Here is a 27,203-nt window from a genome sequence, read left to right as displayed (position 1 = left end):
TGCACACTATATGTAATCATACCGTTGTTACCCCCAGTGTGAGCTGTTCAAACACTGCAAGCGGTTTGCACAGGACTGAGCAGCAAGCGTACCTGAGCACAGCATTTTACGTGCGAGTTTTGTTTGCACATAAAGCAGCCAATCCCGAACCTTGATTTCTAAATTTGTTGCTCGGTTCGAAAACCAAACCTCAGGTTCGCTCATCTCTATTTTCAAGCAGTCAGAGTTGGGTGGTACTGCCTGCTCACATATCCCTACCTTGGGGGGTGGGATGGTGGACATAAGAAAGTCCAGACGGATTCATTTGATGTCTGTGTGTGGAGGACGAGGTCCTTGTACTTGCAGTTTTTTGAGTCATGTGGTCGGGAATGAGCTGAATTGGGTGGGCATTGAAGTCATGTGATCGGGAGGAGTGAGCTGAATTTGACCTGACAGCGGGGATGAGAGGAGAGAGAGGGAGAATCACGCTAGGCAGCTCGCCAGTCAGCTTCAGTGCATGCTCAGTACACCAAACATGATCCGTTTGTCAGCATACAACCGCAACTAGGAAAGGAGGATCTGGCGCCCATTGAAATACATTGCAGCAAGGGCCACAATGTACAGGATCTGTTGACATACAGCATTTGGATGGAGGTCAAAAACGCAACATGTTGCGTTTTTGAAAAAAGTTTTAAAACTGCAAGTCACCGGATCCTGACAGTACCGCACGCAACCGCATGTAAACGCATGTTGCCGTAAGTTCATTGAAAATGCATTACATGAAAAACGGATCCAGTTTTGCGACAAAAAAAAAACATTTTTGCTGCATTTCAAAAAACGCTGATGTGAAACCAGCCTAAATAACACTTGCGTTTGCATGTGTTCAACACTAATTCAACAGGATCCAGTCACATGCAGTTTACGTGTTTTTGCCTCAAGGCAAAAAAAACGCTGATGTGAAACCAGCCTAAGGGCTCATGCGTACGTAACTGCATAATATTCTGCAGCGATTTGACAGCTCATGTGCGCTTCAAATCGCTGCAGAAACACTGCAGTATTTTTGTTTAAAAAATTCAAACTCATGCGCTCGGGATGTAGCCCCCACCATAGACAGAGTGGGAGCTTCATCCAGAACGAACAAATAATAATTGACATGCTGCTTTTGGCTGGAAACACACCTATGCGTGTAAAATCGGTCCGACTAGGCTGAAATAAACTCTGCTGATATTAGTTCACGTTAGGTCCTAGTGCAACGCAAGTGCGATGCTTGTTTTGAATAATTTAATGATTTGACTCGCGTGTGTGATGCGATTGAGATGTACGTTTCCTGCAACATCTTATCAAAATTAATTCGATTACACAAGTGTCAGATAAACCTTTGGAAATGTGATGTCACATTCATCTGTTGAATAATGAATGAGCGAAGTTACTGCCACACTCGCAAATTGGAACGCAGGTGCACGTGTGTGATCCTTCTTTAAACACGCTTCCATAGGAAATCATTGGGACAAATGGTGCGAGAAACTCGCAAAAAAGCAGCATGCTGCGATTTTTTTCTCAGTCCGATTTGGACTGAGAAAAAAAATCGCAAATGCGAGCTGAATCATTCACTAACATGTGTCCGATTCCAATGCGAGTTTTTCTCGAATTGCCCTACTGCGAGAAACTCGCAAGTGAGAAGCCGGCCTTTATGAACGCATGGAAATGGGTCAAACTTTTAGCTCCCAAATCGCTGCGTTCATAAAAGCAACATGCGCACGTCTCATGCACAATCTACATAGATTGAGCAAGGACGCAGGACGCATGCATTTACACTACAGAGCAATACGCAGTGTAAATGCATGCAATTACGCAACGTGCGCATGAGCCCTTAGAATTCCTCCTGTGTGAAGTTTCCACTCTTGGGCTTGTGGGTTGGATTAACATTGTAGTATCCTTTTTCCCTGCAGCAGAGAAAGGTCATTTATTTCCCTGGTTGGTGACTCACTTTATGGAGCTTTAATAAAGGAGCTACGACGTTTTGTTTAACACTAGAACTAATGAGGTAGTCATTTTGACTACTTTGCACTATGTATTTCTATATAGGTGTCACGAGTCCAGTAGTTCTAGTGTTAAAGACCCCCCCCCCATGCCTACCTCAAATGCTGCCGAGTGAGTCACTTCCCTACAACATATATAAGCTTTTCCAGCTACTGCTGTATTGAACTATATCAAGTTTGCTTGTCATTTTTGTCACATGTGTAATGAATAATTAATTTTTGTTCTTTTGTGATCTTAGGGTACCTTCACACTTAGCGATGCAGCAGCGATCCGACCAGCGATCTGACCTGGTCAGGATCGCTGCTGCATCGCTACATGGTCGCTGGTGAGCTGTCAAACAGGCAGATCTCACCAGCGACCAGTGAACAGCCCCCAGCCAGCAGCGACGTGCAAGCGACGCTGCGCTTGCACGGAGCCGCCGTCTGGAAGCTGCGGAGACTGGTAACTAAGGTAAACATCGGGTATGGTTACCCGATGTTTACATTAGTTACCAGTGTGAGCAGGGAGCAGGGAGCCGCGCAGCGCTGGCTCCTTGCTCTCCTAGCTACAGTACACATCGGGTTAATTAACCCGATGTGTAATGCAGCTACATGTGCAGAGAGCAGGGAGCCGCGCACACTGCTTAGCGCTGGCTCCTTGCTCTCCTAGCTGCTGTACACATCGGGTTAATTAACCCGATGTGTACAGCAGCTACATGTGCAGAGAGCCGGAGCCGGCACTGGCAGCGTGAGAGCTGCAGAGGCTGGTAACTAAGGTAAATATCGGGTAACCACCTTGGTTACCCGATGTTTATCTTGGATACAGCTTACCTCAGCTGTCAGACGCCGGCTCCTGCTCCCTGCTCGCTTCATTTGTCGCTCTCTTGCTGTCACACACAGCGATCTGTGTGTCACAGCAGGAGAGCGGCTTTGAAGAAAACGAACCAGGGCTGTGTGTAACGAGCAGCGATCTCGCAGCAGGGGCCAGATCGCTGCTCAGTGTCACACACAGCGAGATCGCTAATGAGGTCACTGCTGCGTCACAAAAAGCGTGACTCAGCAGCGATCTCGGCAGCGAGCTCGCTGTGTGTGAAGCACCCCTTATTTTCAACTTTGTAGGATCCTTATCTTTACTTGTCAACCATTTGTTAAGCCACTGAATGACTTTCATCCTTTATCACATCCTGTCACTCCTATCTCCAGGACTTCTTTTATTGAGCTGACTGTAAAAGCCGGGCAAGGCTATGTGCACACGCTGCGTTTCTTTGACGCTGCGTTTTTGTGCGTTTTTGGCTGATAAAAACGCACCCGCGGCAAAAAAACGCGTTTTTACCGCGATTTGATGTGTTTTTGGCTGCGTTTTGCTGCGTTTTTGATCTCTGCGTTTTTGATCTCTGCATTTTTCCAATGCATTGCATGGGGGGAAAACGCAGAAAAACGCAGGAAAGAATTGACATGTCCATTTTTTTTTAAGCTCAAAAACGCAGCTTAAAAAAAAAGTTGTATGCGGACAGCAAAAATGAAAACTCATAGACTTTGCTGGGGAAGCAAAGTCATGCAGTTTTTTTTTTTTAAACATCTTTTTTTTTTTTTTATTAAACTTTTAAACATAACAGAAAGGGAAGCAATAACTTGTTTAAAGAATTAGACAGTGTACATGACATTGATATGCTCAACATTCGAGCAGTGTACCTTGCAGATTACTATAGTGGTAGTTACAACCTTTTTAATTTAAGCTATATGAAAAAAAAGGAAAAGAAGACATGTACACAAAGAGACAATGAACAATGAGTGAGAATGTGAACCACTCCACAAAGTCATGCAGTTTTGAGGCCAAAAACGCACCTAAAAAACGCACTGTGCGCACATAGCCTTAGTTCACACTGGGAGTTTTTGCAGTGATTTTTAGCTGCAGATTTGCCTTGGTTTTATGCAAATCCATGATAATAAAACTGCTTTTTACAGTCCCTGCAAAGTCTATGAGATTTCTGAAATCTCATGCTCACACACACAAACATATCAGGATTTTTTCCTGACGGTTTTGTGAACCACCTCAGGTTTTGCTGCTTTCTGAAAAGAATGAACATGTCAATTCCTTTCAGCGCTTTTGCTGCGCTTTTCACCCTAGTGACAGGTGGACTCGCAGATACCCTGCAAATCCACCTGTCACTATATACCCGGAATTGATCCATGGTATCTGGCTGTCACCGGATTGGAGCAGGCACAATATATTTACCGAATCACTGGCTCCCGCGGCTTCTCCAGTTTCACGCTCATTCCATATTCACTGCTTTCATCTGTGATTGGTTGCAGTCAGACACGCCCCCAGCATCTGACTGCAACCAATCACAGACCTGGTCTGCGGGCCTATACAGAGAATGAGTGAGCTGCTCATTCAGCTGAGACCTCTATCAGACTATTCCCGGTCACAGTTATCACCAGCTGTGACCGGGAATTACCTGAGTGAAGTGACCGCTGATCGTGCAACTCATTCATTCTCTGGAGCTCACAGCAGCCAGTTTTGCTCTATGGCTAATCTAGGGCTTAGTCGCACCTAGGAGCTGCGATTAACCCCTTATTACCGCGAATGCCACCACACCATGGTAATTCGGGAAGAGCCGGATAAACTGCTGGGATTGTCGCATCTAAAGGCCACGTCTCACTAAGCAACATTGCTAGCAACATCGCTGCTGAGGCACGACTTTTGTGACATAACAGCGATGTTGCTAGCGATGTTGTTGTACCATCCAGCAACAACCTGGCCCCTGCTGTGAGGTCGCTGGTTGTTGCTGAATGTCCTGGACCATTTTTTAGTTGTTGCTCTCCCGCTGTGAAGCACGCATCGCTGTGTGTGACAGCGAGAGAGCAACAACTGAATGTGCAGTGAGCAGGGAGCCGGCTTCTGCGGACGCTGGTAACCAATGTAAATATCGGGTAACCAAGAAACCCTTTCCTTGGTTACCCAATATTTACCTTCGTTACCAGCGTCCGCCGCTCTCACGCGGCGAGTGCCGGCTCCCTGCACACATAGTCAGACTACACATCGGGTGATTAACCCGATGTGTACTCTGGCTAGGAATGCAGGGAGCCAGCGCTAAGCGGTTGTCATGATGTATTTTACCTTCTCACTGTATTTGCTGTAATACTATGTCAGGATGTGATGTCACTTTCCTTTGGTTGTACTTACTGAACACTTTGAAATGTCTTGGGATGTAAGTAACCATACCTTCCCCCCATCTCCTGTGTCTCTGGGCCCATAATGCAATTATCTCTTGTCCACACAGCCAGGGGAACTTCTCATTGTTTCGTAAGCAGTGGATAACGCCAACTACACAAACCTGTAGACATCTCGGAGCCAACCTTCTAGAATCTTCTAGTGGGCCCAACCATTGCATAGACCCCTACCCTTGAGGGGCGGGCCCACGAGCTCAAACAATTCACTCCTGTTTCTAAATGCAGTTGGGAGTTGAGTTTTTGAAGAGGAAGGGAGCGAGATCTGAATCTGCGGACAGACCTCGCCGTCCAGTGGATTGTGTGGGATTTCTGGGACTCTGAAAAGGACTATTACGTTGTGATCTGGCACTTTGGATTATCGGGAGGTGCCCCCGAATCTGTTTTATTTGGACTTGTCGTGTGCTGTTCCTGTATTCCTGTTAGTAAACCTGTTGGATCATCCTCGGCCTGTTGTCTCTCTTTGCTCTGATGTACACCCCGTCACAAACTGGTGGCAGCGGCGGGATCAGAGCAGAAGAAATGGAGGACAACAGCCAATCGACGTCTGAAACCAGAACCTCAGGATACAGGAACTGGACTGTGGCGAGTCTACAAACAAAGGCCCGTGAATTAGGTGTCGGCTACAAAGGACTCTCTAAGGAGCAACTAATTGAGGCATTGGAACACGCTTGCCTGCAAGATGGCACCGAGGAACAATTTCCACAGCAAGGGGAGCAAAGACGGGAGCCGGAGGTGAATACCCAAAAAAGTCAATGGGTTGTGTGGTACAAGGAAAAGATGGCACTGCTTGGAGATGAGGCCACCATAGAAGATAAGAGGGAGGCCATGCGTGGAGCTGAAGAGAAGGAGCGCAGGATGGAGGAGATGGCATTGCTGGATAAGCAGCTCGCTGTGGAAGCCGCGAGAGGTTCCAGACAGACTGTAACCCCAGCACCCATCATGAGGGAACTTCCCAGAGTGTCCCGCAAAGACTTCAAGCAGTTTAATGAGGCTGCTGGTGACATTGAGGGCTTCTTCCAGGACTTTGAGCATCAGTGTCGATTAATGGAAGTCCCAGAAAGGGAGCGCGTCCGGCATCTGGTTGGGTTCTTAGAGGGTAGAGCTGCTGCAGCCTATAGAGCTATGGACCCTCGGTGGAACTGTGAGTATGCGGATATTAAACAGACTATTCTAGAACATTATGCTGTAACGCCAGACACTTACAGGACTCAGTTCCGTACTCTAGCATGTGATGAGGAAGTGTCCTTCAAGATGTATGCCCACAAACTCAAACATCTGTGGCATCGTTGGTTGGAGGCAGAGGAGGCCTTAACCTTGGAGACCGTCCTCCAGGTCCTCCTAAAAGAGCAGTTTTACTTCAAGTGCCCCGCTGAGATCCGGGAATGGGTGCGTGAAAGGAGACCAGCCACTGTGGAGGAAGCTGCAGCTCTAGCTGATGAGGCTCTCACCATCAAGCCTCAGTGGAAAAAACTACTACCCAGTGAGAAAAAAAACACCAACCCCCCAACGCTGGTGGCCCCTGGTCCTTAGGGCCCCAATGTTCACCATCACCCTAGACCGTCAACTCATGGGGACCTTCGTGTGACTGTGCCTCGCATTACTCATGCTCCACCTTTGGGAATACGACGCGGAGGAAGAATCCCAGAGCGCAGATGTTATGGATGTGGGCAGCCTGGGCACATGCAATTCCAATGTCCAGGTGTTCGTAGACAGAACAGCTACAGACCGCCTTTGCCTGTTCATTACCTACAGACACCTTCACCAGGAGAAGAGCTGGATTCTGTGCCTGATGACTTGCCAAGTGACTCAGATATCCTGGCTCCCCTACCCGGAGTCTATGGGGTGCGAGCTCCAGCCACCTGTTCTTCTGATCTTCAGGACAAACATCTACAGGAGGTCGTGCTGGATGGCCAAAAAGTTGTTGGCTTCCGTGACACTGGGGCTTTCCTCACCATAGCCGATCCCCGAGTAATTCAACCACAAGCAATTCAAAAGGGACCAGGAATTGCCATTGAACTGGCAGGAGGTACCCAGAGATATATTCCAAGAGCGAGTGTGACCCTGGATTATGGCTTTGGGGAAAAACAATGTGTGGTCGGTGTGATGAGCGGCCTCCCTGCAGACGTTCTTCTAGGAAATGATGTGGGGAATCTTCATTGCCACTTTGTCGGTGCGGTAACCAGAAGTCAAGCCAAGAGAGCAGCCCATGTGGACGTGTACAACCCATCCATGGAACTGAGGCCACCAGAACTGCCATTACAGCCGGTGAGTGATTCTTCTTGTGGGGATAATATGAATGTTACTTGGGATAAAGTTCAGTTTAGACAAGAAGTAGAGACTGACCCCACCCTTGCTAGTTTTAGAACTCGGGCTGAAATAGGGCAGCTAGGGGAAAACGGAGAAAGAATTATCAGAGAAAATGGACTTCTGTATCGGGTTGCCAATGCCGACTCCCTAGATAAGCCCTGGACTTATAGCAAACAGCTGATTGTTCCTCAGAAGTACAGAATTCCCCTATTACACCTGGCTCATGACATTCCTACGGCTGGCCATCAAGGCAAAACCCGCACCGAGAGACGATTGACTCAAACTTTTTATTGGCCGGGGATTTCCCAAGCAGTGGCGCATTTCTGCCGAACTTGTGACATATGTCAGCGTAGAGGGCGACCCGGAGATCACCCAAAGGCACCCCTGCAACCGCTCCCTATAATAGAAGAACCCTTTCAAAGAGTAGCTGTTGATATCATTGGACCTCTGGCTAAACCAAGTAAATCTGGAAAGCAGTACATTCTCACTGTTGTGGACTACGCCACCCGATATCCAGAAGCCGTGGCCTTGTCAAGTATCTCTGCAGCCAAGGTGGCCGAGGCCTTGGTTATTATTTTTACCAGAGTAGGATTCCCCAGTGAGATCTTGTCGGACCAAGGCTCCCAGTTTATGTCAGAGTTGGTCCAGTGTCTGTGGCGCACCTGTGGAGTACGAGCGATCCGAACGACCCCGTATCATCCCCAAACAAATGGACTTTGTGAACGATTCAACGGCACTCTGAAGAATATGCTGAGGGCCTTCACGGACCGAGATTCAGACTGGGAGAAGTACCTACCCCATCTCTTGTTTGCCTATCGGGAAGTTCCCCAGGAGTCCACTGGGTTCTCCCCCTTTGAACTACTCTATGGAAGAAAGGTCCGAGGACCCTTAACCCTGCTCAAGGAATACTGGGAGGGGCAAGTTGAAGATACAGGAACCCCTGTTGTCCCTTATGTCCTAAAGCTGCGAGAAACCTTGGCCCAACTTGCTAGTTTTGCACAGAGTCATTTGCGTATGGCTCAAACCAGACAGAAGACATGGTATGACCGTAACGCACGCTATCGGGAGTTTGTAGAAGGACAACAAGTCTTAATGATTGTTCCCCATCGGCAGAATAAACTGCAGACCACATGGGAGGGTCCCTTCCGGGTTCTCAGAAAACTGAATGATACCAATTACCTTCTTGCTTTAGATGATCAGGGGCTAAGGCAAAAGACTGTCCATGTGAATATGATTAAGGAGTACCATGACCGGAACATTCCAATGATAGCAAGCTGTCGGTTGGCTTCAGAAGATGGTCAAGAGGATGAGGACTCTCTACCTGATCTCGTGGAAGCAGCGAGAGCCCCATCCACTGTGGAACAGGTTCCCCTGGGAGATTACCTGGACTCCTTACAGAAAATCCAGATGCTGGAAGTGCTTCAACAGAGACGGGCTGCTTTCTCATCCCAACCAGGTCGAACCACCGTCACCCAACATCATGTGGACACTCAGGGCATCCGTCCCATACAACTGGCTCCTTACCGGGTACCTGAATCAGTTCGAAACACCATGCAGCACGAACTGGAGGAGATGTTACAGCTTGGGGTAATCCAGGCCTCCCATAGCCCTTGGGCCTCCCCTGTGGTGTTAGTACCCAAGAAGGATGGGAGTACTCGATTTTGTGTGGACTATCGGCGACTAAACGACCATACCGTCAGCGATCCTTACCCAATGCCTCGTATTGACGAACTTCTAGACCGACTGGCTGGGTCCCGATATGTCACTACCTTGGATCTCAGTAAGGGATACTGGCAGATCCCTCTAACGGATGAAGGGAGAGAACGGTCCGCTTTTATAACCCCCTTTGGTCTGTATGAATTTCTAAGCATGCCTTTTGGAATGAAAAATGCCCCGGCCACATTCCAGAGAATGGTGGATCAGATCCTCCGGGGATGTGATGACTTTGCTTGTGCCTACTTGGATGATATCGCCGTCTTCAGCCACACATGGGAGGAACATCTGAATCAAGTAGCCATTATTTTGGACCTGATTCTTGCAGCCGGCCTAACTATTCGACCCGATAAATGCCAATTGGGGATGGGGGAAGTCCAGTACCTAGGACATAGAGTGGGAGGAGGGAAGCTCCGACCTGAGCCTGCCAAAATCCAGGCTATTAGAGACTGGCCTGTACCCCAAACTAAGAAACAAGTTATGGCTTTTCTGGGCACTGCCAGTTATTACCGAAAATTTGTTTCTCATTTCAGTACTGTGGCCAAGCCTCTTACCGACCTGACCAAGAAAACAATGCCCCGGCTGGTGATCTGGACTCCAGCCTGTGATGAGGCTTTTAACCGGCTGAAGGATGCTTTGATCTGCGATCCTGTCCTGGCTGCTCCAGACTACAAGAGGAGATTCATTGTGCAAACGGATGCCTCTGCTTATGGACTGGGAGCTGTCCTCAGCCAGGTGAATGCAGCTGGGGACGAGCACCCCATCGCCTATCTCAGCCGGAAACTGCTGGACCGAGAAGTGGCCTATGCAACTGTTGAGAAGGAATGTCTGGCTGTAGTGTGGGCCCTTAAGAAACTACGGCCGTATCTGTATGGACGGGAATTCACTGTGGTTACTGATCACAATCCCCTCACCTGGCTGAACAGAGTCTCTGGGGACGATGGACGCTTACTGCGATGGAGCCTGGCTCTGCAGCCCTATAACTTTACCATACAATATAGAAGGGGCAGCCAACACCAAAATGCAGATGGACTGTCCAGGCAAGAGGAGCCTTGAGTCCTGTCAGCCATGCCTGCGTGTACTTAACCAGCGACCTGTAGAGGTCCCTAGTACGTACACAAGTTGGGAGGGGAAGGAATTGTCATGATGTATTTTACCTTCTCACTGTATTTGCTGTAATACTATGTCAGGATGTGATGTCACTTTCCTTTGGTTGTACTTACTGAACACTTTGAAATGTCTTGGGATGTAAGTAACCATACCTTCCCCCCATCTCCTGTATCTCTGGGCCCATAATGCAATTATCTCTTGTCCACACAGCCAGGGGAACTTCTCATTGTTTCGTAAGCAGTGGATAACGCCAACTACACAAACCTGTAGACATCTCGGAGCCAACCTTCTAGAATCTTCTAGTGGGCCCAACCATTGCATAGACCCCTACCCTTGAGGGGCGGGCCCACGAGCTCAAACAATTCACTCCTGTTTCTAAATGCAGTTGGGAGTTGAGTTTTTGAAGAGGAAGGGAGCGAGATCTGAATCTGCGGACAGACCTCGCCGTCCAGTGGATTGTGTGGGATTTCTGGGACTCTGAAAAGGACTATTACGTTGTGATCTGGCACTTTGGATTATCGGGAGGTGCCCCCGAATCTGTTTTATTTGGACTTGTCGTGTGCTGTTCCTGTATTCCTGTTAGTAAACCTGTTGGATCATCCTCGGCCTGTTGTCTCTCTTTGCTCTGATGTACACCCCGTCACAGCGGTGTGCGCTGGTAACCAAGGTAAATATCGGGATGGTTACCCGATATTTACCTTAGTTACCAAGCGCAGCATCGCTTCCACGCGTCGCTGCTGGCTGGGGGCTGGTCACTGGTTGCTGGTGAGGTCTGCCTGTTTGACAGCTCACCAGCAACCTGTGTAGCGACGCTCCAGCGATCCCTGCCAGGTCAGGTTGCTGGTGGGATCGCTGGAGCGTCGCTTAGTGTGACGGTACCTTAATGGATGCGACAATCCTGGGAGGCTGCAGGCTGATATTTTTAGGCTGGGAGGCTCCAGCCTGAAAATACCAGCCCCCAGCTGTGAGCTTTATCTTGGCTGGATATCAAAATTTGGGGGGACCTCATGCTGTCTTTTTTAATTATTTATTTAAATAATTAAAAAAAAACAGCATGGGGTCCCTCTTATTTTGATACCCAGCCAAGATAAGCACACAGCTGGGGGCTGCAGCCTGTGGTTGTAGGCTTTATCTGTGCTGGGTAGCATAATATGGGGGGACCCTACGTCAGTTTTTTTTATTTTTTTATTTATTTTTTTTTTTACTGTCCCATGGATCCACACACTCCAGTGGAGAAGGGGAAGCAGTGAATATGCATGAGGCTAATGAGCAGCACCGGAAGTAGGCGGAGCCGCGAGAGCAGGTACGATGATCCTAGAATGTATGGGCTCCTTCCAGGTTAGTGGGCGTGGCTATCTGGGTTAGTGAGCATGAGTGCCTTGGTTAGTGAGCTTGGAGATGTTTTCTCCCTGCCACTACAATCATGCATCACCCCCTGCCCTTCGTGTGATAAGGGCCTGTTGAAGACATCACACGTGGAAGGCCATACACTCTAGCATCTACTGGAGACTGGTAAGTATAGCGCGCTTGCCTTACTTTTTTTTTTTTTCTTTCTACCTTTTTTTTTTACTACCCGAGTGTCGAATCCAGGTCAATCTCGGCCCAGCCCAGCACTTGGGTACTCTTGAACCCTTGCCATAAAAAACGCTGTAAAAACACCACAAAAAACGCCACCAAAAACGCACTAAAAACGCACCAAACCAGCAGATGACTCCCAGGAGACATCCTAGCACAAGATTAGGTTTTGGTCAGGTCCTGACAAAAATAAAACGCTGCAAAAACGTCCTGTGTGAACATAGCCGAAAGCTTTCATGCATCACTTGGTGACTAAATTATCACCAGGTATTAAATTTGTTACTACTTTTATTTAAATTTAGACTGTAATTTCTTACACCCAGGGTCTAAAATGGTCAGAGTGATGCGCTGCGGAATATGTTGGCATTAAAGAATATTATTATTACATTACAAAATAAGTTTAGAAAATTACAACTTATAAAAATAACTTATTTTAAACTCATTGAAAGATATTGCAAGTCATAATCATTTTTTTTTTATTTCTGAACCACTCCAAAGTTTGTTTAGTGTTAATCTGTGGATACTCCTGAATAAACCTGAAAACCAGTGAAAAGCATATCTATTCAATGATCAATATTGATAATACCAGTAATTGTAAAAGTCTTCATTATCACAAGGGGGAAATAATAAAAACTTTTATTTATATAGCGCTAACATATTCCGCAGCGCTTTACAAATCAGAGGGCACATGAATAGACAATATGAGACATTACAGAATGAAAAAAATCAACAGATACCAAGAGGAATGAGGGCCTTGATTGTGAGCTTACAATCTATGAGGAAATAGGGGAGGCACAAAAGCTAAATTTGGGGAAGAAAAAACTAAAAAAAAACTTATGATATATGGTACGGTCATCAAAATAAATATATAAAAAAGTTTGTATTCTGTAAAAATTCTGCGTAAAATGTATTTAAAATTAAAATAAACAGAAACCTTCAAGGAATGTGCTTGCGATTCCGTACACACCTATTATGTTTTTTTCTTTTGTTTTTCACATTCACTTAGAGAAATAAGGAATGGAAACCTGCAGCCTGCAGAGCGCTACAAAGGCTGCCACTGAGCTGTCTTCCTTTATAAGAAGGGTGTTTCTTTCCTTAGAGAGGCAGAGAGAGAAAACTAGAATGAGAATGACTGTAAACTGTCCAAAAAGACCGTGAGAAAACAGGAAACTTTGAGAAGTACAAGAGAAAGCAAGATGAAATCTATTTGCAAGCTATCCCCATGGGACTTGTGAGCCATTGTTTTGGAGGCAGTTGAGTTAGTTATATCCTTCCTTCTTCTGAGGAGGACCTCGATGCCAGAATGTTGCTATCTGGTCATTGCCTTAATCCTGCTGAACATCGGCCAAAAGTCAAAATTGTGTTACCAGGATTCCTTTGAGCTCTTTGCCATGTTGGCAGGGGGTGTGCAAAAGTCAAAACACGTTTCATTTGTTCTCTCTTTATTATTGAAGATGAAAGGGGCACATGCAGAGTCGGAGAAATCACGTGTTAACATCTCTATCAGACAAGTGCACTGCCGTTGCTGGAGCCCACTCGTATCCCACTTCTGTTTCCTTGTAATCAGTCACATTCACAAGGCACAACGGGGAACACCAGTGTTACGGCACAAGCTGTTCCAAGGCGTTGTGAAGGAAAGTCATGTTCACCTTTCACTTTGGAATAATACACAAATTATTTATTGTATGTAGGATTCAATATTTTATCATTAAATGTTTTAACAGTATTATTGTAACAATACTGCACAATAAAAAAAAATGATGAAAAATCCCATGGCACTGACACAAATTGGTCAAAATGTTATCCTAGTCAGAAAAGATCCATTCACCTACAAGTCTAAGCAGGGCTGTCATCAGTAGAGATCAGTGAATCTGATGTTCGATTTTCAAACCGAACAACAACTTAAAAAGTCAAGTTTCTGGTTCGGATGCTTTAGGCCTAGGACACACGGCGAGAAAATCGGAGCGAGTAAAATGCAATAAAAAAATCACATTCCACTTGGACTAATATTACTCTATGAGCCCGCTCCCACGAGCAATTATTTTCTCAGCCCTAATTGGATCGAGAAAACAGTCGCAGCACGCTGCGAGTGTAATGCGATCCTGTTTCACTTGCACCCATATAGGTCTATGGGGCGAGAGAAACATCGCTCTGCACTCGTGTTACACCGGTATAAGGAGAGTGCAGTGCGAGAATCACAATAGCCGGCAAGAAAGGAGATAGGCAGATAAATGCCTCCCTCTCCTCCACAGCGCCGGCCCTCCCCACCGCAGCACCGCAGCGCCAGCTCTCCCCTCCGCAGCAACACCCCCCTCTGCAGCTGTGGTCTGATCGCACGATTGGACCACAGTCGCATGACCATCGCATGACACTCAGCTCCTGCTGTGCTGCGAGCGTGAGCCGAGTGTCATGTGAGGACATGAAGTAATCCCCGAGTGGCCTCAGCCTTACATGCAAACTTCACTCACGCGAGCAATGCTGTGCTCAGGTACACTTAGTGCTTAGCCCTGTGCAAGCCGCTTGCAGTGTTTGAACGGCTCTCACTGAGGCTAACATCAGCCCGATTACATGTAGTGTGCAACCCGAAACATTGTTCAAAAAAGCCCACCTACCCTCCCCTGCAAGTGATCTGCTTATGGCTGGCTGTTTGTTGGCGGAGACTCAAACTTCCAATCAGTTACTTGCTCCGGAGGTTCGGGTCAAGCTCGAGCCAGTAGAGCCTCGGCTCCTTGGCTGCCGGTGAACTGAACCTCCACGGAATTGCTCATCTCTAGTCCTCAGAAGGAACAAGGTCGCATACAACGAATCATCTATCGTCCTTCTCTTCATCTGGGACCACATTGTGTACTTTTGGTAATACTTTCAACTGTCGTAGAAATGTCAGTGAGGTTCCAAAAAAAAGGGGAGATGAAGAAACCTCCTAAAAAGCAGAGCTCCTGAACAGATGTGCATGAGTCAGGACACCCCAGACAGCACCTCAAGGCATGGGATTGCTGAAAGGATATGGTCTTGAAGAAAGGGGCATGAATGTGAAAACAAAGTGCACCATGCTCTAAAATCACCTGCACTAACGCTTCTAAAAGTTTACAAATTGGCAAGTACACATCTTTACTGTGTAACAAAGGAAAATAGAAAGAAATACTTACTGGGGTTTGTACAGTCTAAGTTGCATACTAAATAATGGTTAATCTTTTGGACATTATTATCTAATCTATGAGGCCTGTTTCATATAAAGAAAAAGTGTGGGGGTCCCATCGAATGACTACATAAATAAAAATATATAACTGCTCCTTTAAGGGAACCTATCATTTTGGTACATAAAGGGAATCTGTCAACAGGATGTTGTTATGTAATCTGAGGACAGCATGCTGTAGGAGTTAAAAAACAAAAATCAACTATGCTTCTCTTATCAGATTGTAAGCTGTTGTTTATAGTAAAGGTTTTTATAACCTAGTGATTAACATTACAGGACTAGAAACTCATATGCAAAGAAGTCTGACATGCCCCCTGCTGTGAATGACACCTCACAGTTAATGTACAATCTCTACTGAGACCCTGGGCTCAGCTACATGCTAAATCTAAATGCATTGATTGTGTCAAAACAGCTGCACAGAGAAATCTAAGTTATACATCATTGGATTCAGACTCTCTCTGCCGACAACATGATGCTCTCAGATGAGGTAGCGAAACCAGGGGACAAATTCCCTTTAAACTAGCAGTGTGGCTAAATAGGGCCTAGTATAACAATCAAAAAAATTGAGTTTTGAAGCAGCATGCAAATTAGCCTAGAAGTACATTGTGGGCGTTTCAATGCACGATGCATAATTGCACTTCAAGGATACTTTACATGTGCCTTTAAAGCTTTATTCTCAGCACTCACAACAGCATAGTACAAAACAGGTATCATTATTATTTCTGTATTAGGAGCTAAATATCACCACAGAAACTATAGTCTTGACAGATTCCCTTTAATATAGACGTTAGCCGGACTACGCTTACTGTTCTATTCTGCTGGTGAAATCTATTATGTTAATAATTATGCTTGCTACAAAATTCTTCCTTTTCCACAGCTTGTGATAACTGTAGATCCATAATATACAGTATATGATCGGTAACATATATTATAAGAACATCAACAGATCACCTCCTTCTACAAAAACATACTGATTATACAACCCTTTTACATGTTATAAGTCATAACTTTAAATTTCTGTAAAATCTGTAACCGGGTCCTATCATCTATACATATAATATATACTACTGGTAGTTGACACCTTTGGCCATGTCATTCATGAGTTACCAAATGCAACCCACATCACTTAAAGAAAATCTATCATTAGATATTTGCTACCCTGTCTGAAAGCAGCATAATGTAGGGGCAGAGACCCTGATTACAGTAATGTATCACTTACTGGGCTGCTTGCTGCAGTTTTTATAAAATCACTGTTTTATCTGCTGCCGATCTACCAGTTCCCTGAATGCTGAACTTTGGATAACTCCACCCACAGCACTGATTGGCAGCTTTCTGTGTATACTGTGCATAGGAATAAAGCTGCCAATCAGAGGTGGGGGTGGGGTGATACAAAGCTCATTAATTTGGAGTGCTAGATAGCAGCAGGTTTACTATTCCTGTAGTGATAAACTCCTGCTGATAAAACATTGTGCTGCTCTCAGGTTAGGTGGCAAAAACCTGGTGATAGATTCCCTTTAAATACTAAAGATGTTCATAAACTATATATAAAATGAAAGGTGAGAAAAATGGGTCATAATTCCATTGGAAAACAAGACACTGCCTATACCTTCGCACAGTTGACGGCAGCATTAAAGAGGTTGTCCACTACTTTTACATTGATGGCCTATCCTAAAGGGTGCTTTACATGCTGCGACATCGCTAACGATATATCGTCGGGGTCACGTCGTTAGTGACGCACATCCGGCGCCGTTAGCGAGATAGCAGCGTGTGACACGAAGGAGCGTCGATCAGCGAGCGCAAAAACATGAAAAATCGTTGCTCGTTGACACGTTGCTCCTTTTCCAAATATCGTTGCTGCTGCAGGTACGATGTTGTTCGTCGTTCCTGCGGCACCACACATCGCTATGTGGGACACCTCAGGAACGAGGAACATCTCCTTACCTGCGTCCACCAGCAATGAGGAACGAAGGAGGTGGGCGGCATGTTCCGGCCGCTAATCTCCGCCCCTCCTCTGCTATTAAACGGCTGCCGTGTCACGACGCTGTGACGCCGCACAAACCGCCCCCTTAGAAAGGAGGCGGATCGCCGGCCAGAGCGACGTCGTAGGGAAGGTAAGTCCGTGTGACGGGTGTTAGCGATGTTGTGTGCCACAGGCAGCGATTTGCCCGTGACGCACAACCGACAGGGGCGGGTACGCTCGCTAGTGATATCGGTACCGATATTGCAGCGTGTAAAGTACCCTTAAGGCTAGGTCATCAATTTCTGATCGAACGGGGTCCAACACCAGACACTCCTGTGGATCATCTGTTCTCAGTTCTAGCGATGGCAGCAGGCAACCAAAATTCCCGAGCTAGCTTGTCAGCTGATAGCGGCCGGGTACTGTACATCCGCCTCCTTGTCAAATCAATAGGAGATGGATGTGCAGTACCTGGCCACTATCTGAAGACTGGGCAGTTCCAGAACTGAGCAAACAGCTGATCGAGAGAGGAGCAGGGACTTGGATCCCAGCCGATCAGACATTGATGACCTATACTAAGCATAGACCATTAATGTAAAAGTGGTAGACAGCCTCATTAAGCGAACATGTATTTGGCCAACAGGTATCTTATCCGTATGAACAGCTTTCCATCACTTTAAATTCATACAATATATCAGCTGCACAACAATATTTCTTACAGTTTTGGCACAGAATCTGAATATTACACACAGTGGTGTCCCACTGCAATGTCAACAAACACAATGACGTCACACTTTCAGCATAATGAATACAGAACAGTGATTACACCTATAATCGAAGATCCAGTACGTACAGAGACAGTCAGAAGTGATATCTCTCAACAGATATCCCAAAACAGAGAAATTACTAAAGTGACAATCAGGGCCGGTTCCAGGTTTTTGTGGGCCCTGGGCGAAAGAGTCTCAGTGGGCCCCATCCACACATAGACATACACAGATACATACACATACAGGCATACGTACACATACATATTTAAAGAGAAAATCACAAAAACACATATAAATAGACATAACTCTATACACAGTCACATACACTGACATACATAGATACACATCATACATACACACACAGACACATTAGAGATATTTCTAATATTGGGAAGACGGCAACAGCCTCATTCAGCTCCCTGCTTATCTCCATCCAGCTCCTCCTGGGCATGTGTCTGTGCCACGCTGATTGGTGGCAGTCATTAACAGACATGGCCGCACAGAAAGAACATTAAGAACATTAACACTGCTATATATACATCACAAGAGAGGCTGGGGACATACACATTACTGGGGGACATACATTTTACTGAGGAAAGGGGTATACAGCAATGAGGGGGCAGTGGCTCTGGGGTGGGGGGACAAACAGCTCTGAGGTAGGGGGTTACATGCAGCTCTGGGGGTACACAGCTCTGGGGTGGTGGGGACATACAGCCCTGAGGGGGTATACAGCACCGGGGTGGAGGGGACATATAACTCTGGGGGTATAGTAGTATGCAGCCCCCATATTCCTCCATATAGTGTTATGAAGCCCTCATAGTCCTCCATATAGCATTATGTAGCCCCCATATGGCACTATGCAGCCCCCATATGGCACTATGCAACCCCCATATAACATTAAGCAGTCCACATATAACATTAAGCAGTCCACATATAGCACAATGCAGACCCATATAGGCACTAGGCACCCTCATGTACTATACAGCCCCTGTATAGCACAGTGCAGACCCAGATAGCATTAGGCACCTTTGTGTCACCCCCCCGTCAGCAGCCAGGCTGCTGGGATCCGAATCTGCGGTGGCTCGAGAGGGCTCCGGACCCAGGAGTCGTGCGGCTCCTCAAACAAAGGGGGGTTATGTACAGGGGATGGTTTGGAAAGTTTGTGATGCCACCTGTGGTGCGTGGTAAGATGGAGTACCACCGCTGTGATTCGGAGTACCCGGAGCCGATGGTGTGGGCAGCTAGGTGTTTAACCCCTCCACGGGTAGGGAAAATGCTCCGGGGACTCGGTGATAGTGATTGGGATGTGCCGTTGGGACGGTAAGGGTCACTTGCGTACTCACTCAGTCCAATAACGCGGACACTGACAACTGTAGTAAACCAAAGTTCTGGACACCGCTGCCGCTGAGGGGGAGCACGCCTGGGTCCCGTTTCTGTTGGTGTTGCCTGTTAGTCTGTGACCTTTTTCTGTGGCACCTTGTCTTCTAGTTGGTCCCTTTAGTCTGACACTAATTAGCCACACTGGGGAGCGGGACCCATCTGAGGGAGCTTGCTCTCAGGGTTCACGCTTGGGTTTTCTGGACCGTGTAGTGGAAAGTCCTATCCCTCTCGTTGCGCTAGTACCCCGATTTTGGAGCGGGTGGAGTACGGATATTGAAGGCTCCGTCCTCGTTGGGTAAACTGTCAGGACACCTGAAGCTACTCCCTGACCTAGGGTCCACGTACCCCGTCGTGCCCTGGCCCCTGCCCGGTGATGGCACAAGGCCGCAGGCTGTCCTCCTCGACAGTCCGTGCCCCTTGTCAAGATCCCCTGCGACCGGGATCCAGCTCCTACCAGGCCCAGACCAACGTCTGCTACCTAGTAGTTCCAAGGAGCCCAGCTCCTGACCTCCTCTCTCTCTGAGAGCTACTTCTCCACTCACTCACTGTCTCCTCACACTCCTTTCATCAACTCCCCAAGTGGGCAACCCTATTCCACTCAGGTCATCCACTGGTGTGTCTGGTGGGTGTGGTGCAGAGTGTTCCTAGGATTTTGATTAGCTGTTCTTGGCAACACCCAAGGTTAGGGACCCGTAACCGAGGAGGAGGATATTGCACAGAAGGGCAGATTGCACAATACCCTGTGACGACGTGATAGGCCAGGGCGTCACACCTTCATGTAGTATACAGCCCCATAAAGCACAATGCAGACCCAGATAGCATTAGGCACCCTCATGTAGTGCACAGCCCCTATATAGCACAGTGCAGACCCAGATAGCATTAGGCACCTTCATGTAGTATACAGCTCCATATAGCACACTCCGCTGCAAAGCTGTCAGAGCTCCGAAAGTCACAGCGGGAGAATGATGAGCGCGCTGCTTCCTCTCTCATCATTGTTTTCAATTGTATCGGCAACTGCGATGCCGATACAATTGAAAGCGCGATCCTCAGCGGGGGGGTGGGTGACAGCGTGGGCACCAGGCCCCCCTGAGTAGCGGTACGCTACTCCTGCCACCGCGAGTGGGCCCCCCCGGTAGCCAAGGGCCCCGGCATTTGACTGGCTTTGCCGGGTGCTGACGCCAGCCCTGATGACAATAATAATAATAATAATGATATACCCTCACCAACAGAGTGCACCTACAGTGCCTACAAGTAGTATTCAACCCCCTGCAGATTTAGCAGGTTTACACATTCGGCATTAACTTGGCATTGTGACACTTGGACTGTAGATCAGCCTGGAAGTGTGAAATGCACTGCAGCAAAAAAGAATGTTATTTCTTTTTTTCTTTTTTTTTTTTAAATTGTGAAAAGTTTATTCAGAGGGTCATTTATTATTCAACCCCTCAAACCACAAGAATTCTGTTTGGTTCCCCTAAAGTATTAAGAAGTATTTCAGGCACAAAGAACAATGAGCTTCACATGTTTGGATTAATTATCTCTTTTTCCAGCCTTTTCTGACTAATTAAGACCCTCCCCAAACTTGTGAACAGCACTCATACTTGGTCAACATGGGAAAGATAAAGGAGCATTCCAAGGCCATCAGAGACAAGATCGTGGAGGGTCACAAGGCTGGCAAGGGGTACAAAACCCTTTCCAAGGAGTTGGGCCTACCTGTCTCCACTGTTGGGAGCATCATCCGGAAGTGGAAGGCTTATGGAACTACTGTTAGCCTTCCACGGCCTGGACAGCCTTTGAAAGTTTCCACCCGTGCCGAGGCCAGGCTTGTCCGAAGAGTCAAGGCTAACCCAAGGACAAGAAGGAAGGAGCTCCGGGAAGATCTCATGGCAGTGGGGACATTGGTTTCAGTCAATACCATAAGTAACGTACTCCACCGCAATGGTCTCCGTTCCAGATGAGCCCGTAAGGTACCTTTACTTTCAAAGCGTCATGTCAAGGCTCATCTACAGTTTGCTCATGATCACTTGGAGGACTCTGAGACAGACTGGTTCAAGGTTCTCTGGTCTGATGAGACCAAGATCGAGATCTTTGGTGCCAACCACACACGTGACGTTTGGAGACTGGATGGCACTGCATACGACCCCAAGAATACCATCCCTACAGTCAAGCATGGTGCTGGCAGCATCATGCTGTGGGGCTGTTTCTCAGCCAAGGGGCCTGGCCATCTGGTCCGCATCCATGGGAAGATGGATAGCACGGCCTACCTGGAGATTTTGGCCAAGAACCTCCGCTCCTCCATCAAGGATCTTAAGATGGGTCGTCATTTCATCTTCCAACAAGACAACGACCCAAAGCACACAGCCAAGAAAACCAAGGCCTGGTTCAAGAGGGAAAAAATCAAGGTGTTGCAGTGGCCTAGTCAGTCTCCTGACCTTAACCCATTGAAAACTTGTGGAAGGAGCTCAAGATTAAAGTCCACTTGAGACACCCAAAGAACCTAGATAACTTGGAGAAGATCTGCATGGAGGAGTGGGCCAAGATAACTCCAGAGACCTGTGCCGGCCTGATCAGGTCTTATAAAAGACGATTATTAGCTGTAATTGCAAACAAGGGTTATTCCACAAAATATTAAACCTAGGGGTTGAATAATAATTGACCCACACTTTTATGTTGAAAATGTACTAAAATTTAACTGAGCAACATAACTTGTTGGTTTGTAAGATTTATGCATCTGTTAATAAGTCCTGCTCTTGTTTGAAGTTTGCAGGCTCTAACTTATTTGCATCTTATCAAACCTGCTAAATCTGCAGGGGGTTGAATACTACTTGTAGACACTGTATGCACAGTGCCCCAGGCTGTGAATTAGTTAAAAAAAAAAAAAAGTCATATGTTGCTGTTTTGTGTTTTTGTGTGCTTCTTTTCTGCACTCAAAAAAGCATATTTTGGCAGGAGAAAAGCAGCTGACAATATGTGCATTTTTTTCTTGCTTGTTTTTTTTTTTCTTCCTTCTTTTTGTGCTTTTTTTTTAGACAGGGTGATTGCGGGGGTTCAGGCACTATACCCCTACGATTGCCGCCGGGTCTCCGGCTGATGTTACAGCTCTTACTGCCCAGAGTGGTCCCCCCGGTGTTTCAGTGCGATCGCAGCATTGAGAAGGCAGGGAGAGGAATCGCTTACCTCTCCTTGGCGATCGGGTCCCTGTAATGCGATCACAGGGACCCGATTGCTGCCATAGTAGCCCTGGGTCGTCACTGAGCTACGGAGAGCCTCACGCACCATGCTGTATGCACAGTGTATGAGGCGAAGCACTGCGATATAATTCACTCTAGCGATACATTGCAGGGGATTATAGAAATGCAGAAAATAAATGCAGAAACAATTGACATGCTGCTTCTTTTTTCACAAAATCTGCACGGAAAAATAAGCAGCATGTGCACAGTAAGTTAGGATTCTCATAGACTTTGCTGGGACGCTTTTTCCCTGCAGTATTGATTAAAATAAGCAAGGAAAACGCATGAAAAACTTAAAAAAAAAGCCACATAGGCACATACCATAGCTTATCTTTTTCTTGTGCCAGCACCTAATAGTACCTGAAAGTGACATGTGAGCACTCAGCTTAGTGGTTGATGACATGTCATTTACTCTCCAGCTCTCTAAAAACATGGGTACGGGATTGAAATAGACCAGGTGAGTGCTGCTAAGAGCAGTTCTACTATTCATATGTGAGGCCGCATGGCACATTTTATAAAAATATTTTAGTGTAGGACTGCCTCAAATGAGATTTGCCGTGACGTGGCGAGGCAGCTCAAGAAATATCTCAACATTTTTATAAGTACAGTTTGGAATTTTAGTGCTGAAGTGCACATTTAGTGCTGGCTTTTTGTTTTTTCTTCTTTGCAGGATACTCTAGCTGTCTGGGAGCTTTCCCTTTATTGGAAGACTCTCAGACATATGCTGAGAGTTTGCAGGTAATAGGGAAAAAGTGCCCATTAATTCTGAATTCTGCAGTCACTCTGCTCACATTTATAGCTTCATGAAAACATATTAATACAGGGAGGTGAACCCAGTTGTATTCTGCGGAATGATTTATATTTCCTCTAAAGCGCTGAAAAATCAGATGATTAGGGTACCTTCACACTTAGCGATGCAGCAGCGATCCGACCAGCGATCTGACCTGGTCAGGATCGCTGCTGCATCGCTACATGGTCGCTGGTGAGCTGTCAAACAGGCAGATCTCACCAGCGACCAGTGAACAGCCCCCAGCCAGCAGCGACGTGCAAGCGACGCTGCGCTTGCACGGAGCTGCCGTCTGGAAGCTGCGGAGACTGGTAACTAAGGTAAACATCGGGTATGGTTACCCGATGTTTACATTAGTTACCAGCGCACAGCTGTGTGTGCAGGGAGCAGGGAGCCGCGCACACTGAGCGCTGGCTCCTTGCTCTCCTACCATAGCTACAGTACACATCGGGTTAATTAACCCGATGTGTAATGCAGCTACATGTGCAGAGAGCAGGGAGCCGCGCACACTGCTTAGCGCTGGCTCCTTGCTCTCCTAGCTGCTGTACACATCGGGTTAATTAACCCGATGTGTACAGCAGCTACATGTGCAGAGAGCCGGAGCCGGCAGCACAGGCAGCGTGAGAGCTGCAGATGCTGGTAACTAAGGTAAATATCGGGTAACCACCTTGGTTACCCGATGTTTATCTTGGATACAGCTTACCTCAGCTGTCAGACGCCGGCTCCTGCTCCCTGCTCGCTTCATTTGTCGCTCTCTTGCTGTCACACACAGCGATCTGTGTGTCACAGCAGGAGAGCGGCTTTGAAGAAAACGAACCAGGGCTGTGTGTAACGAGCAGCGATCTCGCAGCAGGGGCCAGATCGCTGCTCAGTGTCACACACAGCGAGATCGCTAATGAGGTCACTGCTGCGTCACAAAAAGCGTGACTCAGCAGCGATCTCGGCAGCGAGCTCGCTGTGTGTGAAGCACCCCTTACTGTCCTTTTCATTTCAATCTCCCAGTGACCCCACCTTGAGAAAAAAAAAGACTCATCTTAATAAAAGTATAGTAGCCTGACTCTCATTTGGCATACATTTAAGGTTTCATATTGAAATTTTCCATACATTAGATTTCCAATACTTTTTAAATGTAAAAATAGTGTTTTCTGTAGTGCAATTCTTTTTCAGTCAGAAATACTAGAACCCTTCAATACCCAGTGGATCCTTTTGTTACCCCAAAGTCAATGATGGATTCATTATTATATACATCAAGACTCTGTTAATAGTGAAAGCCTTGATTGTATTGGAAACAGAATATACAGTCAGGGCCAGAAATATTTGGACAGTGACACAAGTTTTGTTATTTTAGCTGTTTACAAAACCATGTTCAGAAATACAATTATATATATAATATGGGCTGAAAGTGCACACTCCCAGCTGCAATATGAGAGTTTTCACATCCAAATCGGAGAAAGGGTTTAGGAATCATAGCTCTGTAATGCATAGCCTCCTCTTTTTCAAGGGACCAAAAGTAATTGGACAAGGGACTCTAAGGGCTGCAATTAACTCTGAAGGCGTCTCCCTCGTTAACCTGTAATCAATGAAGTAGTTAAAAGGTCTGGGGTTGATTACAGGTGTGTGGTTTTGCATTTGGAAGCTGTTGCTGTGACCAGACAACATGCGGTCTAAGGAACTCTCAATTGAGGTGAAGCAGAACATCCTGAGGCTGAAAAAAAAGAAAAAATCCATCAGAGAGATAGCAGACGTGCTTGGAGTAGCAAAATCAACAGTCGGGTACATTCTGAGAAAAAAGGAATTGACTGGTGAGCTTGGGAACTCAAAAAGGCCTGGGCGTCCACGGATGACAACAGTGGTGGATGATCGCCGCATACTTTCTTTGGTGAAGAAGAACCCATTCACAACATCAACTGAAGTCCAGAACACTCTCAGTGAAGTAGGTGTATCTGTCTCTAAGTCAACAGTAAAGAGAAGACTCCAGAAAAGTAAATACAAAGGGTTCACATCTAAATGCAAACCATTCATCAATTCATCAAGCATACAGCCAAAGCTACCCAGGAGTTCATGAGTGCAAAAAAGTGGAACATTCTGCAATGGCCAAGTCAATCACCAGATCTTAACCCAATTGAGCATGCATTTCACTTGCTCAAATCCAGACTTAAGACGGAAAGACCCACAAACAAGCAAGACCTGAAGGCTGCGGCTGTAAAGGCCTGGCAAAGCATTAAGAAGGAGGAAACCCAGCGTTTGGTCATGTCCATGGGTTCCAGACTTAAGGCAGTGATTGCCTCCAAAGGATTCGCAACACAATATTGAAAATAAAAATATTTTGTTTGGGTTTGGTTTATTTGTCCAATTACTTTTGACCTCCTAAAATGCGGAGTGTTTGTAAAGAAATGTGTACAATTCCTACAATTTCTATCAGATATTTTTGTTCAAACCTTCAAATTAAACGTTACAATCTGCACTTGAATTCTGTTGTAGAGGTTTCATTTCAAATCCAATGTGGTGGCATGCAGAGCCCAACTCGCGAAAATTGTGTCACTGTCCAAATATTTCTGGACCTAACTGTAAGTGCCATAGAAAGGAATAGGATCCACCATGATTATTTTTTTAGTAATAGGTAAGTCATTGAAGAGTTGTAACCTGGTGTAAAATATGGTAAATCCAGGACTTATTGAAGTAATGAACTACTATTTTGTACTATAGCTACGGGTAGACTACTATAGTATGCCAACAGTGGATAGAATCTCGTAAGCAACAGCTAATTATTAGTATAAATATTGACTATAAAAGAGTAACTTTGAGATCATTGATCCCTTAAATCCTATTTTGTAACCTTCAGATCAGCATTTGTTTTCTCACCTTGCACTTGAATGGCTTAATATCAGAGTGGACAATCATGTGTGCCTTCAGAGTCTGTTTTTGGACGAAGCTCTTGAAACAGAGGTGGCATTGGTAGGCTCGGATGTTTGTGTGAATCAGGATGTGTCGCTTCATATTCGCCAGTAGAGTAAATTCTCGACCACAAATCCCACACTTGTGTTCTTTCACACCCTAAATACATGGAAAAGCAAACTGGTTATTGAGTTTTTCTAAGTCATTCCCATTTAATCGGTGGGAGTGTTATATGTTTTTTTCTGCTCCCTGGTGCTCAGTTCCAATACAAGTGAATGAGAAGAAGCTGCAGGAACAGGTACAACCAAAATTTTGTGTGGCTAACTGCCTAATCATAAAATAAAGGGGATCAGTCCCGTGGTTCTTTAGTTGGCTTAGACCCTCACCAATAAAATATTGATGGCCTATCCTAAAATCAGAACACCGATTATAAAGTCCTGGAAAGTTATATGCATCGCTTGACCATTACGCCAGTTACATAGGTTGACTCCAGAGCTCCATTCTGACAATCTGTTGCGCTTGGACCCCAACAATCAGGAACTATGATGAGTCTTTGTGACGCCCTGACACTGCAGGTAGTCACACATAGGCCCCCGCATAACACCTTCCCTCACCTAGATTACATACAGCCAACCAGAAAACCCTAGTCACCTCCCCCAGGGAAAGACAGGCACACCAGTGGGCGGGACCAGACGGAATGGACGTAAACAAACACCTAGGGGTCTGGAGAGCCCGGGGCAGGAGAGAAGTGAGAAGTGAGGAGTGAGCAGTTGAGTGGAGTGGAGTCCAGACCTCTGCTTTGGGCCTGAGGTTGAACTGACAGGTGTCAGGGTCGGAGCCCGGACACATTGGCTAGGTGGCAGACGGAGGGCCCGTAGCTAGCAGGATACGGGAAGACGGCTCGGCAGATCCGAGGTGGACCAGGACAGGGTTGGAGCCCGCCGGAACCGACACGTAGACCCGACCAGAAACCATGCACAGAGGGGGTACTCGGACCCTGAAGCCAGGACCGGAACCAACGGCCTAGCTAATCAAACGATTGAGGGCAGGATTATAGGTTC

General features: G+C 46.5%; 1 protein-coding gene across 1 annotated transcript in view; it reads right to left on the bottom strand.

The window, feature by feature from the left end:
* Positions 1–27,203, bottom strand: part of ZNF366 (zinc finger protein 366) — a 72,870-nt gene that overhangs the window by 7,676 nt on the left and 37,991 nt on the right. The window contains exon 3 of the mRNA XM_075342178.1: positions 26,110–26,301. Within this exon, the coding sequence (XP_075198293.1) occupies positions 26,110–26,301 (192 nt within the window). The remainder of the gene's footprint in view (positions 1–26,109; positions 26,302–27,203) is intronic.

The sequence above is a fragment of the Anomaloglossus baeobatrachus genome, chromosome 1 (assembly GCF_048569485.1).
Source record: "Anomaloglossus baeobatrachus isolate aAnoBae1 chromosome 1, aAnoBae1.hap1, whole genome shotgun sequence".
Lineage (NCBI taxonomy): Eukaryota > Metazoa > Chordata > Amphibia > Anura > Aromobatidae > Anomaloglossus > Anomaloglossus baeobatrachus.
The sequence above is the reverse complement of the archived record's forward strand: the minus strand, read 5'-3'. Positions and strand labels throughout refer to the sequence as shown.